This window comes from Phialemonium atrogriseum (assembly GCF_030411735.1).
Source record: "Phialemonium atrogriseum strain 8032-3 unplaced genomic scaffold QBC33scaffold_3, whole genome shotgun sequence".
Taxonomy (NCBI): Eukaryota; Fungi; Ascomycota; class Sordariomycetes; order Cephalothecales; family Cephalothecaceae; genus Phialemonium; species Phialemonium atrogriseum.
The window spans coordinates 656,478-671,643 of NW_026848140.1; the positions used below are offsets into that span (position 1 = coordinate 656,478).

At 55.6% G+C, this 15,166-nt stretch overlaps 3 protein-coding genes across 3 annotated transcripts; 1 reads left to right on the forward strand and 2 right to left on the reverse strand.

Annotated features, from left to right (window-relative positions):
- Window positions 1-4,848: 4,848 nt before the first annotated feature.
- On the forward strand, window positions 4,849-6,210 carry QBC33DRAFT_526352 (uncharacterized protein). The gene has a single exon (XM_060426892.1). The coding sequence runs from the start codon at window positions 4,974-4,976 to the stop codon at window positions 6,090-6,092; it is 1,119 nt and encodes a 372-aa protein (XP_060287184.1). The 5' UTR covers window positions 4,849-4,973; the 3' UTR covers window positions 6,093-6,210.
- A 4,398-nt stretch (window positions 6,211-10,608) lies between these two features.
- On the reverse strand, window positions 10,609-11,926 carry QBC33DRAFT_224607 (uncharacterized protein). Its single transcript, XM_060422796.1, has one exon. It carries the CDS (start codon window positions 11,432-11,434, stop codon window positions 10,727-10,729), a length of 708 nt encoding a protein of 235 aa, XP_060287185.1. The 5' UTR covers window positions 11,435-11,926; the 3' UTR covers window positions 10,609-10,726.
- A 372-nt stretch (window positions 11,927-12,298) lies between these two features.
- On the reverse strand, window positions 12,299-13,898 carry QBC33DRAFT_511773 (putative PKS/NRPS-like protein biosynthetic cluster; the record flags this gene model as incomplete). Its single annotated transcript, XM_060425866.1, has 3 exons — window positions 12,299-12,521; window positions 12,953-12,986; window positions 13,070-13,898. The coding sequence occupies 3 exons, from the start codon at window positions 13,896-13,898 to the stop codon at window positions 12,299-12,301; spliced, it is 1,086 nt and encodes a 361-aa protein (XP_060287186.1).
- Between the last annotated feature and the right edge of the window lie 1,268 nt (window positions 13,899-15,166).

Genomic DNA, 15,166 nt, shown 5'->3' on the forward strand with positions numbered 1-15,166 from the left:
ACCCCCCCCCCCCCCCCCCCCCCCCCCCCCCCCCCCCCGCCCCCCCGCCCCCCCCCGCCCCCCCCCCCCCCCCCCGTAAGAGAAGAGGGGAAGGAATCAGGGTCTGCCGGGGGTGAGGGCCGCAAATCCAGCACCATTCGAGGAAACGAGGTCTCGAGTGTCCATTTTGACTTCTTCGACGGCAGGAGCTATTGAAAGTTACGGCAGGACCTACGGAGAGTGATGCCATCTACAGCGGCTGTAGCACGCCGGTGAGAACTACAACTGACAACGCGGCCTTTCTTCGTCCGGAAACTATCCTCCGCTATCCTCTCTTGCCTACCTGGGTACGTATTGTGGACTTGTTAACCTTATCCCCCGGCCTCGTTTCTCTCTTTCAGCGATCTGACCCTCAACGCGAGCTAACCTTGGACACTGCAGGAGTGCCTTACCTTTATCTTGTCGATCTCAGGGATCTATATCTCGTCGAGAGTTTAACCCGAGGGTTCAGCGCCCCCTTTTCATCTCTCAATTAAGCTCGCTACGGTCTCTTGGCGGACATTTTGTTTTTCTCTGCATGGGAATGTTCAATCGACGGGGCTAGGCACCTAGACTTGGAGCGTCAGGCTTGAAAGAGCAGTCATAACACGGCACATTTTGGGCGAAACGAAGCCGCTTATTACCTATTATACTCCATACAAATATGTACTTGCATCTACTCGGTCACCTAGGCAGCCGCATCATACCTAGGTACCCAAGAGATAGTGGAGGGAAAGATGTATAGATAGATTTTGAAACGAAAAATGGCCCGGCTAGGGGCGGGCAGCCAGGTAGCTTGCGAGGCCCAATGGAGGGCTCGAAGGCTAGCGCCGGTGCAATACAAGGAGGAGAAAACGACGGCCTGGATGTCCAGGTCGCGTCTTGTAGTTTGGCTTCTCAAACCTGATGGCTCTTGCCTGACCGAGTTGGTGGTGTGGGGGAGGAAGTGGCTACGACGTATTGACTCAATTCCCTCATGCACTCCCCTGATTTTCCTCAGTCTCCCTCTGCCTCCTTTGAAAAAGGCTTGTGATCCCGGTGTGGAACTGAAGGTGAGACAGAACGGCCTGCTCACCTCCATGGGCCCTTTGGGGATTACCTTCGTTCTCCCCGCTCTGCTCCCGGCCCAGTAATAGCACAGGCATGCCGTGCACGTTGCACCACCTTCTCTCGTGTAATGCCTGGTAGAATGCCAGGTAGAAGGGCCAAGACTGCCTGCTCCTTCGTCGGCCTATGAAGCCAGCGCGCGGGCGGGATAAGCCTGAGGCATTGGTTAGAGAGGAGAAGCGCACAATTGTTCGGCCGCGAGCAGCAAGGCGTTCAGTCACACCGGACGAGGAAATGGTACGAGGGTCGCAGCTGGTGCAGCAAGTAAGTCCATGCACTTTACAAGAAGCACATCCGACACAGAGCGTCCTCGAGTATGCTCCGGCTTGTGATCTTGCCTCTGTGAATACCTCGAAACTGGTCTCATCGGTCCGAAGAAAGTCCTAGAGGCACCATCGTAAGTTCGTCTGCCTGCGGAATGGACCAAAACAGGCAGGAAAACGGTCTAGAAGCTTTCAATCGGTTGCTCATCGCCTGGGCCTGATCCCTTGACACGTAGCCGTCGCAACTGGAGCCGAACCGATCGCCACTTAGGCAGTCATGCCCAGGAAGTTAGTTTGGTGCGGATAGAGCCCAAAGGGGTAGAAAAAAGAACACGGTGTACGCGAGGTATCGCCGCTTTCCAGCGTTTAAATTCCTAGGTATATCTGTGCCTTTGGTCTTATGACCAGACTGGGTAACGATCAACCATTTGACGTTGAGGGCACCACGTTGACGGCTGAGTAATGCGATAGGTCGTAGTGTTGCCCTGATGACCCTCGTCACGAGATGATCGTTACAAAAGGCGGACTTTGGGAGGGGGGGGTAGAGTTAAGACATCCTCGAGCATGGCTCATTGGCACTGACTCAACCCCACGAGCCTGTGGTATTGTTCGCCTGTGTGTGGTAGCTTGGCTGGGTCAACCCGGTTTGGATTGAATAGGGTTGCTGATCGCGTTAGTGGCAGACAGATCCCGCGCTTCCATTTTTGGGGGTTGGAATTTTCGCTAGGCTAGTGACTCGGAAAACAGTTTCCTGTCTTGGGGCGCAACATTACCCACCAGAAGCGCCGCAACACTGATGATCAGAATTTACCCCGGAAGTGATGGAGAAGGGTTGAGTACGATGTTTCAGGCGACTGCAAGAGACATATCCATCTTGGCTTGGGTAGGTACCTAACCGGCTGCTTAGGTAGGTGGCGTGGGTGGTAGGTCAGTAGCTCGTCTGGAGTTCTCATGCCAGTCTGGACTACCTCCATACACCATGGCCGCATCTGAGATGTACGGCGCAACTAAGACACCATGACCTGAGGTGTTGGTCTATCGCGAGGGGCGCGATAAGGCTTTGGCTTCTTCCTTTTCACGGGGCGTGGGGCGTGGCGCGGGTTGTCAAGAGGTCATCACAAGCTCAAAAGTCAAGAGCTCCGTGTTGAGAGTCATCGAGGCCCCGTGACCGGCAAGAGATACATGTTTTCTAAAACAGTCAGTTGATGCAGTCTAGCCGTGGGAAACACCCAAATTTAGATATCAAGAGTCCGATATAATTGCGCTCACTTGATTTCCTGCGCAAAGGACGGATTGGGATGCTGCGCTCGTATGGTGTCCGGACTGGGTTCGTGCTAGCATAGAAGTAGAAGACGAAACGGCTACGCGTAGATGGATGCTTTTTGACATGCATGATCGGCACGTTAGGGGTATCATTGGTCCCTGGAAAAGTAAACTTTTCTTGCGAAGATGGACCGTCTTCGTCCTGCAGGAACAACATGGATCCCATCGCCACCTGGGTGATGATACCTGTGTGCTTTAATTTTCTGTACAGAATGAGTGAACATACAAGAGCGGCATGCAGGAGTGCGGGAGTGGGGAGGTAGTGCGCGAGCTTCAACATCCATGTCTTAGGTCTTTTACTTTGCTGCTGCTGCTTGCACAGGATCGACTCTGGACTTCGCACCAGGGGAAAAGTTCCGCAACGGCCGACGTCAAATTCGGTCGGTCGGCTCACGTAATACCCGCATATAAGCATACCTACCTGTCTCCTGACCTGCCCCCTCCCAAAGACAGAGAAAACACGGGACAGGGGACAGGGGACAGGGGACAGGGGGTAGGGAACAGGGGTTTTCAGGCCCCACCCCGCCCACCTCTCCCTGCAAGTGGTGAGAAATTTCCCGAACAAGGACCTGGAATTAGAATCGGCCGCGACTGGGGCAGTAGGATGGAAGTATCCCGCTAGGAGCTTGACACGGATATTTCATCGACCTAGGCCATTCTGTCAGCGCCGCTCGACCGGCTGCTTGGAAAAGCGGCTGCTTGGAAAAGAGGCCGCGAGCAGTCTAACCTTGGCCGAGGCATGGTTGGAACGGCCCGTCGGTACCAGCATCCCATCCGCGCCACCAGGAGCACATCTCACTGCCACTGCAGAATAGTAGGCGAAGAGGTGAAGGAGACGGGGCGCGTTGGGGGACTCGCACTGCCCCAGCCCTCTGCGCACGTCAGTGCGGATCCTTCAGCCTCGAAACCTCGAGGCTCCGAGTTCATTGTGTGACAGTTGATGGCTGTGTACCTGTGTACATAACGCTGCGAGATTGACAATAGATCCCGCTTCTCACCTTCTTGCTGCCTCAGATCTGGACAAAGTTCAGCGGGAGCGAGGCAGCAGGCGAGAATCCATAACTAACAGAACCGATCTACCTATGTGCAGCGTGCATGCAATGCATGCAATGCACCAACTTGCGACGCTCCTGTTTGTACGCACAGGTGCTCATTACCAACCTAATTGTGAATACCAGCTCTACCTCGACTGCGAAGCAGCTTCGAGAAGTTGCATGTAGGTAGGTACATACCTACTTCTGATGCACGGGCAGTTGCCCTGCGGTATTTGGCCTATAGGTAGGTACCTACCTTCCAGGCTGTTTCCACACTCAAATCGTCTCGTTGATCTCCGTGACTACCTACCTAGGTACCTACCCACATGTCCTCTTCCTCTTGCATTAGGTAGATCTTAGGTAGAGGTAGGTACACAGCCATGAATTTAAGTTTTATATAAGCTTCCATGGTCTCCCACATGAACGCGTACCCATTGTACAGGACCCTTAGGTCCTCGCCTCGACTCGGTCTAGTTCGAGGCGTACGAGGGCCAAGTCCATATGCTCTGCTGGGGGAGAGACACACGAGACAGGTGCCTGCCCGGTCCCGAAATCATGTGAGCGCGTCGCAAGGGGTCCAGAAAGTGCTTCCGGATGTGAATTCTGAGAGGGGCAGATGTTTAAGCTCGCGCCCAATGGTCCTGCAGCACCCTGCAGCACACCCTGCTGCTTCCTTTCCTATCCTCAGAGCTCCTGCAACCTCCCAAGGTAGGTAATTCCCGGCCATACCTCGCCCATTTATGTCCTGGGCAGGTCCCTAATTGGGCATGGCTGGCATGGATCCATCTCTTATGCCTTCTGGACCTGCCCCGGATATCTTCCATTTTCGCTGGAAGGGGGCAGACTAGGTAGGTAGGTACCTACCTAGGTTAGCCTTTCGAACGGTTGCTTTTACTTCATTTCTTCCTCTCTGCACATTGGAGCTCAATTGCTCAGGAAGTCGCCTCTGATCGCCAACCCAGCTCAGCAGTCGCTGCTGCGTGGGCCTATCAAATAATCGGCGGGCAGTGGCTGTGACATCTTCCGCGTTCCTTCTCGTGAGCCAGTCACGGCTCCATCCTTCATAGTGTTCCTAAAAATCGACCATGCATGCAGCTAAATAAGCTCGACATTATAATATTATAGTTCTCCCCACCTTGCCTCCGACCACATTTGCCTTCCACTTACACGGGCTTCAACCCTTCAATGACTTCCACGGCCCTGGCTCTGCTCAAACTTTTTATATATCATGAGCCTATCCTCTCGCAGTCGCAAACACACACTTTCTCGCCAAAAGATATCCAACGCCGCACTCATGCCCAATATGGCTTCTCCCGCGAAAACTCGCCGACTCCGAGCCTCCTGCGACGGCTGCTTCGCTGCCAAGGTGAAATGCTCCAAGGAGAGGCCCATGTGCGATCGATGCCTTTCCTGCGGCAGCAATTGCACCTATTCCCCTTCCAGCAGGGCCGGGAAGCCCAAGCCTGACGGCGGTTCCAATGTCCATCCGTCTACAACCCAAGATGTGACAGGCCACCCACAAGTGCCCGCCCAAAACATCCTGGGCTATCCTGGACACCACCACCAGCACCGCTGGGACATGCCGACTACTTCAGCCGATTCCGGTATAGGCGGGAGCTACTCCGTACCGGAATTTGTCCTTGGTGGAGTGGACGGTGAAAACATAGCCTGGTTCCCAACCGATGACCTTCACACTATGACCGGACAGCCAGCCCCGGGGCACATCCACGCCCACCCTCAGTACAACCCCAACATGGCGATTCCGTGGCCCAGCACGCACGGACAGGAGCTCCTTCCTTTTGGCCAACCACCGCCACCAGCCCAGATGCCGGAGGATATGCCGCTTTACCTCAACTTCCCTTCAGCAGGCCCCAGTATGCCGCTGCCATTAGGGAATTCGTCGTCGCCAACAGAGCCCAATGGTTCGGGGGCTCCTTGCCGCTGTTTGGCAGATTGTATGGCTTCATTATACACGCTTGAAACCCATACCGCACCAGGATCTCTCGCCTTCCATGAAGTCTTGTCACTGAATCACAAGGCAGTCCGGATTTGTGGGACAATGCTACTCTGTTCTCGGTGCCCCCCCCAGGGAGTGCAAACGCGCATCAAGGTCCTCGCAACCATCATTGGCAAGATCGCGTCCTTATATAAGGAGGCCTCGACAACACAATTTGGGAATGCTGCCTTCGGCTCCACGCCCGATTTTCATATGTTTCAGGAAGTCTGCGACCGGTTTAGGGCGCTCTGCACACGCGACTTCGAGGACTCGGATTTCGGCCAAGCCATGATCACGTATGTCGAGCGCTCATTCCACTCAAGCATGACTGCTCTACGGCAAGGGTCATGATTCTGGGTCACTGGCTGCAATGTGGGCAACGGCCGGGCGGGATGTCACTGTGTCAAAGGCAAGATGCATGTACCTGTCGAGGTCAAGGAAGGGGTCAGAAAAGTTGGGGACGGTTAATCTGAGCCTTGTTGATTGGTAAACCCCCTGCCGGGGGCGGACGATGTGGGGGAGGGCAACGTCAGGGATGCGGGAACAGAGGATCGGATTAGCATTAACACCATGACGCGAACAACCTCTAGGTGGACAGAACTTAGATAGGTAGTATGATGCTGATCTCCCGATTGCCTAGATCCCCCCTTTACGTCTTTGGCCCTACCCTGCAACTACAACCGGCTACGGCGTGCATCCCTTGCCTGCCGCCCCATGAGATGTGAGGCCTGTCGGGCAATATCTTCCTTTCCTTATCATCCCTGACCCGCGATGGACATCCGTGGGCAATTCAATTAAACTCTGTTGTACGGATACGTACGTGAACATATAATGCGTGCCGATGATTTTTGATTGGAACCCTTCGGAGCTCTACCACGCCTGCCCACGAGCCCCATGACACAATGCATCGTAGCCATCTTGGAGATAAAAATACACATAGTTATTTACAAAAGCCGTCTTTATCATCATGGATGGCATATGGAATAGAGGTATTGCCCAGGGCACCTATCGATGACATAGAGGTCAATACCAACCCCCTCTCCCTCCACTTTTGGCACAGGTCCAACGGGTTGCCCGCACGCAGCTACACACCTACCTACCTAGGTACCTACCTAACCGCCCCGGGGCGTTTTACCTTACCTACCTTACCTTAGGTGGTAGATTAGGTTAGGTTAGGTAGGTAGGTAGATAGGTGGTAGTTGATCGATGCCTACTAAGTACACCCAGGTACCTAGCAGCCGCCGAACAGGGCACAAGCTAGGTAGAGCAAGCTAGGTAGCTACCATAGACTCGAACGGAGGACTAGGGCCCCCTGTCCCACCTTCCAATTCTCTCTTTCCGAATTAGGAATTGGAGGGCAATTGCCAGCCTATCACAAGTTTCCCAATCCATGCGTGACATGCGTGGGAAAAAGCCAAGATCTTTTTGCCTGTCGTGTCATCCCAAATTCCCGTTATCCCAGGCCGTGTTTCTCGGTAAATTTAATAGTTAATAAGTGTAGTGTAAGTGTAACTGGGCAACCTGGAAGCTCGTACCCGCTCTCATGCTCTCGTCTCGAGGCCTTTTTATGAACGAGGTTAATACTGCCCGGATACCTAGGTTGGTCTCGAGTCTGTTTCTATTTTAAGGACTCGCGTCGTCGGATTTCGGATTTCCTCCGAGGCTGGAAAGTGCCAAGTACGCAGGCCAGAGCGGGAGCGGATCGAGGGAGGGGTAAACCCCCATTCCGCGGTCGCCCAAATCTGATGCCACGCTGCCCCTGGTGATGGTGAACCCCGGTGGCTGGTCTCGCTGCGTGGCGGCTGTCAACTTACTGGAACCCCAGGGACCACCACCACCCTGCACCCTGGGCCCAACTGCGCCTCCCGTCCTCAATCAAGCAGGGCGGCGGATGCTAGGGGGCCGGAGGTGCAGAAATGGTACCCCGCTTCCACTTTTGGTTCCTGCCTGTGGTTGCACGGGGGCGCACGTACCAGCTGAAGAAAACCGAGATACCTCCAAGGCTCTACCTTACCCAGGTACTAGGTACCTGGCCCTGAACCCATATGGCGCATGCCGGAAAACCCGTGCGTGGGGTTGCTTCCTCTCGCGATATCTGGCGGAGTCCCCCTCGTTGGGGGTGATGGAACAAAAACCGCGACACCAACTCAGGTCCCCGCCCATTCTCCGGAGCTGTATGAGTATCTGCTGACCCGGCCCGCAGATTACCTCATTGGCCGGGAGAGGCAGTGGGTTGAACGACATGCGGATTGCCCCAAGTGTCTCTCTCTCGAGTCTTGACTGGTAACCGGGCCAGATGGTAGGTAAGGTACTGTACCTACCTCGTCGACCGTCTGCCAAGATATGATGTTTACCACGTGCAACTCGTATATGCCGAGTAGTGAGGTGTCCCGGGGGGGAGGGGGGGAAATCTTGACCTCGGGAGGAACAAACAGGTCTGAACAGCTGAAACTGGGAGACGAGAGAAGAGAGATGGAATGGAATACTGTCTAAGGAAAGACGAGAGGCGGGCAGGAAAAAGGGGGGGGGGGGGGGGACCCGTCCCATGCACCCGGGATGTCGCGGACGCTTTCTCGGTTGAAGCTCCACTTCCCGCTCTCTGAGCTGGATCACGACTCCCTGGAAGCGATGATGGTCCGCAAACCCAGATTCATGGCGGACGAAAGTGAAGATTGCCTGCCACGTTTGTATTTGCGTGATCTGGCCCTTCTAAAGTCGTCCAGACGCTTCGACGGATAAGCATATCTCCGTATGCATATGGCCCCCATCCATTGCACCTGTTCAATAGACAGACGACGTCATAAGGATGTCAGAAAACACACCTTGACTAGGTAGAGATGCAAAGAACTCTTGTTTTAACCATGATTTTCGCTAATGTCAGTAGCCAGGCACGTCTAAACTGACGTCTTGGGATCGTTTCCAGGAAACAGAGCAATGGGTGAGCCTGCAGCTGGTTATCAAAATATCTTGCATATACGTCTTGACCTCATCGAGGCCCCCTTATCAGCCGCCAAGAGGTTCTGAACGTCAGCCACGCAGAATAAATCCTTGCCTCTATCAATCCAACTCCCCACCGCACGCCTAGGCTTTCATGACGGTCCAGCTCTGGAGCCATTGAAGCACTGCGTCATTGATTTACCGACGCGTATAATTGGTCGCTCGACTGATAGGATCGTGGTCCAGCCTCAGTACGACGACAAGAGGTTCTCCTTGCAGATGTGGCGCCGCCACATTCCGCAGGCAACCTCCTTCTCGGGGCCGAGAGATCTGCTTCCACAGCGGATCCTTACCGCTGCCATTGAACATCGTGATCCGTTTCTGGCATGGACGCCACAGGCTGCAGGCCGGATCTGACCAGGTCGACGTAGGCTACCGATGACGGTCAATAGTACACAAAGCCCCCAGGTTTCCCCCGTATCTCGCTTGACGGTGCCTGGCATCAAGGGACCAGGAAGATAACCTGAGCCCATCATGCGTGTCTCATCCGAACACAGCCGCATCGAGTCTGACGTCACTGGCACAGGTTCATGTGTGATGACAGCAAGGGCTTAGCCTCTTTGATATCTGGAGCCATGGGGTCCCCATCGCCAATACAATTACCGTCACCGTGATGCATGCTCGTGTCGAGGGGGGTCCCCACGCCTTGACGACGGGTCAAGGCATCCGGGTCATCCGGATTGGCCATTTTCTGCAAACTCTACAGCCCACTAATGCAGTGCTGCCCACGCCTCGTCTGGGGCGCGAGAAGAAATCTGGATTTCCGGGCTGCATTCCTCTTCTAGAGCGATCCCGGCCAAGGAGGCTCTGCCCCATTCCTTGGCAAGAGTTACACACGTGCCCTTGAATCCTCGCACAGCCCTACGGGCGCAAGCCACTTTCCTGAAATATCCCGACCCCGGTGTTGCCTGCTGCGTCGCCACGTATAGGTGGCCGGAATAGCCACGTAGCTGGAGCTGAACATGCCAAGGGGCGGGCGCTCCCTCTGTGAGCATATCGAAAAAGAAAACAGCACCACGTCAGTCTGCGGTTCTATCGCGTTATTAAGCGAGGGACTGCAGTTGGTGTGAGCTGCGTGGTCATGTACACTTTTATCCTATAAAAAAGATTTTAAGGGAAAAGAAATGGAAGAAAAAAAGAGAAAATACACTCAGCTCGCCGCTTTCCCAGTGGAGGATGCCCTGTCCTACCCGACGTCGGGTCGCCTGGTAGTGCCTTAGATTACGACTAAAGGTAGAGCGTTATCGCCGGGAATCGTAGCGTCGGCCAGGAACTGGACAGGCTGAGATGACGCCCCCCCGACGGGCTGTGTGCTCATATCCTCTAGGTGAGAGCATCCCCGTTGCTGCATCCCCGGTCGGGCAGTGTCTATCTAACCGATACAATCCTGCTGTGCTGGAGTGCAGTGCCCCTGCCGATTGGGCTTGGCCTGCGATACTTCCCTTGGTCCTTTCTTCCGACCATCGGGATGGCGAGGCCGGAATGGTGGTGAAATACCAACCGGTGGCGGCCCGGTCGGGATGAATAGGGCCAGGCGTGCGCTTTATGGACGCCTGTTTTCAGGGGGTCATAGAGACAAGATACCCGTTTGGATCTCACTTGAATCCAGGGTGTGCAACTACCAAGGCGTCCGGGAGAGGTGAGGATCCCGCCACGCGTTGTGCGCTCCCCTCTCGGGTCGCACAGGCACCGATTCTTGTGTGACTGGTTTTTGTCAGGCGAACTGGGACTACTGCAGTTGCCTTGCCTCATTCCCCGAAGCGTACGATTTACGTACTGATGAACTGCCTGTCCAGTCGAAGATCAAGTGATGCCAGGAGTTGACTATAAAACCGACGATGCACCGGATTAAGATGACCTTCCACAGCGTGGTCGAGTAGCTCAGGGTTATTTTCAGGGGGCTGATGGATATTCCTCCGACTGACTGGCAAAGTATTAATTGACGCTACCATCCTGCGCCTTGATCCCGCCCCCTTTTTCTTCCCCCTTCAATTTTCGTGTTGATGGGAACGCAGCATCAAACTATTCAGTGTCGTGATACCTCGTCCCAACATCAGCTCAGCGCTAGTACGCGATTTTACACCAAATCCAAAAATCCCCCCTTCCCCCCGAGTCTTAGCACCTTTCCCTTGGTACCTTTTCCCCGCTCCCCCCCTTTCCCGCGCGGAGACACCCGCATGGCGTCCCCTCCACCTCCTAGCCTCCGTTGCCACTACGACGCTAAGAAGGGGGCCGATGCTGCAGAAGATTTTTAGCGTCGCAACGGTAACATGATCTGCCCCTCCCAGGTCGGCATGTCTCCGACTCGGCATTGCCGTCCGCAGCACCTCCTCCTCCTCTGCCCCCCCCCCCCCCCCCCTCTCCGACGTGGCAGGTGGCAGGATCGGCGCCAACCGGGGAGTTTTCCCGCCACACCAAACCACACACCTCGCACACCTAGCTGAGTGGGCCATTCCGCCGAGCCCATGGGCCGGCCACGCGCCACCCCCTGGGTGGCGTCGTCGATCTCCCGAGCCTGGCGTTGGCGGGCGGGGGTACACTTCATGGGAGAATGTGGGCTGTGGTTTTTTGTGGCCGAAACCACGTTTTTGTGGTCGAAATATGGTTGGGAGTGAAAACTGGGGGAGAAGGGGGGGGAATAGGAGGGAGCGTCGTTGTCTGTCTGTCTGGTATCCCATCGACAGCTTGCGCTGCATAGATTGCTTTCCCCCAAGCTGGGTCACCCGAGGATATGTGGCGATCCCTCATAGATAGTGCACTCGATATGAACCATGCTTCTCCTGTCGCCACACTTGGGAGCCTGGAACAAACATGTGTCGTCGACTCAGACCTCCCGGTAGCGAGCGGATTTCCAAGTTTCCTCTCTTTGGTTCCTTTTTTATTTCTTGTTCATCATTTCGACAACGCCCTACAAATGCCCCCGCGCTGCAGTCCGAGGTGAGGATTTAGTTTCGGGACTCGCCCCGGTCAACCCGCTTCACCTGTCAAAACGGGGGGGGCTTATTTTACCCCTTTCTTTCTCCTCCTCTGCTTTCGTCATCACGTCCTAAGTGGCACTTTCTACAGGGCAAAAACTCTCCGGTCACAAACTCTCCGGGCAAAAAGAAAAGTAATATTTTCGCGTACCCATCTCATCTACCCACGGGCGCCACAAACCCCCCTCTCCCCCGCTTCTAAGTTATGCTAGGACGAGGGGGGTGATGTAATCCGGGGACACGGGCAGGGTAATGTAGAAGGGAAATAAAAACCCGCATTGGTGAGGTGAGAACGGACGAAAGGGAGGGAGAGGACGAGGGCAAGGCGATATGAGCCGCAGCTAGCTGGCCCTAACTCAGATGCCTAACCAAGTTTACGCGGATCTTCCCGTTTCAAGTAGAGGGCAGTGAGGAAAAAACAAAGCAAAGGGGGCGGGGGGGAATTCTCCGATTGCTTACCTAGGTGGGTAGGTTGGTTACCTAGGTGCGCACGTGGAGACGCAGGGGTTTATTTTCCCGGGGAGGACGAGGCTGTCGCTGCTGCCACGGCGGCCCCGGCAGTTCGCGCTCGCAATTTGGACGAAATCAAGGGATGGTTGCTTTCATCTTCCTAGTTTTGCTTGTCCGAGGGCGGACTGCGTCATACTTCTGGCCGTTGAATCTGGGGGGTCGGGACCCGTGGACAATATTTTGGTACGGCTGTGGATGGAACTGGGTTCGTCTCCGAGGGACCGGGGGGAGGTCTGGTTCCTCGCCGTCCGCTGGCATGACGCGGTGGAATTGAGGTGTCTTACCCAGCGGGAGGGAGCTAATGATTTAGTGCGTGAGGATGAGTTTAGGCTCATAACCGAGAGCGATCAAAGTTTGGTTCCGCCGTCCTCCTTCCAGGGAAAATGGCGATGTCTACGGGAGCAGGTGGATAGCATGCAAACAGATAGCATTACCACACGGCAGGGACAGATTTTGAGGGGTCTAGGCATTTGAGTGTCCCGTGAATACGAGGTTTTTTCTCCCTTTCGCTACAATTACACCACCCTTGGATAAGAGACGACGGCCTGGATCATTTGGATTCCAGACGGGAATAAACAAGACCATGCAAAATCTCCCGCTAGTCCGCCAGGATGGTGGCTGTTGTTACGGATGGTCCTCTCCTTCTCCCCGGTTTCTCTCCTCCCAAAGGAGTCCCCGCCATCCTTGCTCCCGTGCGCCTGTGAAGGTCATTCTTACAGCGCAACTTACACGGCAGAACCACCGCTGAGCTTGATGACCTGACCTGTCCGGCGTAGTCTTGTTAGCAACAGATCTTCTCTTCCGCGCCCCACCTTTTCATTAATGGGATAGGACTGGTCGACTCACCGTTGATCCACTCCCCCTCGGGGCTGCACAGCGTATACACGGCCTTGCCGATGTCTGCAGGCTGGCCGACGCGGCCGAGCGGGCAGACCTTGGCAATGCCGGCGTCGATGAGGTCCTGGGACATGCCCTTGAAGCCGCCAGGGGCGTAGTGCCAGCTGTTCTCGTCGTACATGTCGGTCTTGACGCCGCCGGGGGCGATGGCGTTGACGGTGACGTTCTTGTGGCCACAGTCGACGGCGAAGGCGCGGGTGAACCCTTCGACGGCGGCCTTGCTGCCGGCGTAGAGGGCGTGGTTGGGGATGCCGCCAAGGTTGGCCGCGACGGAGCTGGTCAGGATGAGGCGGCCGCCGGGGGAGACGTGCTTGAGACCCTGCTGAGCGACGAAGAACTGGCCGCGGCAGTTGAGGTTGAAGACCTTGTCGAACAGCTCGGGAGTCACGTCGACCTCGGGGCACCACACCTCCATGCCGGCGTTGGACACGACAATGTCCAGCCGGCCGTAGTGCTCCATGGCCTTGTTGAACAGCGACACCACGGAAGCCGGGTCGCTGATGTCGGCCTGCAGCGCGATCGACTTGCTGCCCAGCGCGGCGAGCTCCGCCACGACGGCCTCAGCAGCCTTGCTGCTGCTGCCGTAGTTGACTACTATCGAGGCGCCGCGACGGCCCAGCTCGATCGCGATCCCGGCGCCGATGCCCCGGCCCGCGCCCGTGATGAGGGCGACCTTGCCGGCGAGCGGGCGCGCGGGGTCAAAGGTGGGCTGAGCATGGACGGCCGTGGGGGCGGCGTCTTGCGCGGGGATGGTCTCTGCGGTGGCGGCGGGCGACATGGTGGTCCTGTTTTATGAGAGCGGGAGTTGCAAATTTACGGGAGACTGACGTTCTCACGGGGACTTAAATGAAGGCTTTCGATGGTGGTTAGAACAGACGATAATGGATGAGTTTGCTTCTAAATCGGGGCCCCTTGTAGTATTCTTATATATACCTAGGGCTAGGAACAAAAGGCTATGAAAATGTCCGGAAGCAGGTGGACGTCCTGAACTTAGTTGGGGAAGAATTTCGGATGGGGCAAGGATGCTACGGACCGACTGGACTCCTGCGGCGATCGCTTTGTAACTCGAAGGGTCCACTGTTTCTCTTTCCGGTACAGCTTCTATTAGCAGCTGTGAAGCAAGGTCGGTCCAGCAACAGTCACAATCCAGTGCCACAGTTGGTGCTCCACCGTGGCTAGACCGTCACAATTGCTCCCTGAACACCGTGGTATTGCGCCAAATCTCATCTCATGCTGAGCATCCACGCAAGACAGTAAGGAAGCACTGGCAGCCACGGGCCACGGAAAGCTGCCAGTCAAGCCCAAGCAGGTGGACACCGGATGGAGGGAGTGAGGTGGGCACAGTGCTTAGGTCTCCCCACCTATAGCAGACTTGCTCAGGAATTTCGCTGAATCTTTGCTAAAGATGGGGGCGGTCGCACGAATCCGTGTCCTGACATTGGGCCGGTCTCTTGCAGTGGCTGCTTCAATGGAAGAAGTGTGCAAAAGGTTCCCCACGGATGTCCGACTACTTTCGCCCAGATATCACGTGTCTGGACTTTGATGACGAGGCTAAGACGGCAGATTCGGAATCGCGAGGAATAGCGAGAGATAGCGAGAGAGGATATTCGGTCTCCGGCCCAACCACATGGATCCGAAATGGGGGTCTCACAGTCGGGTCTGTTGATCTTCAAATGTGTTCTCGACATTTGCTGGATTGACGAATGGGTGACTTCAGAGCACGGTCCCTGGTTCGGATGCACCCGGTCGTTCCTGGCCCGTGCCCGTTGAAGGCGGAATAGTAATTCTCCAGGCCGAGGGCCCCCACACAAGGGTGGGACCTGCCAAACCTTGTCTTGACCTCATCAGTCCTTGAAGGCCGAAACCAGATTCGCGATATTCAAAGCCTCCACTCCCTGACAACAATATGAACGCTCTGCTTAATGAATCCACTATCTCTCAGAGCGCTGGAACTTGAGTGCCAAGGGGGTCTAGAGCCCTTGACACCAATTGCGGGAGGATGTATGCCTCGCCCGCGTCGACACCTCTTCGCTTTCGCTACCGTGC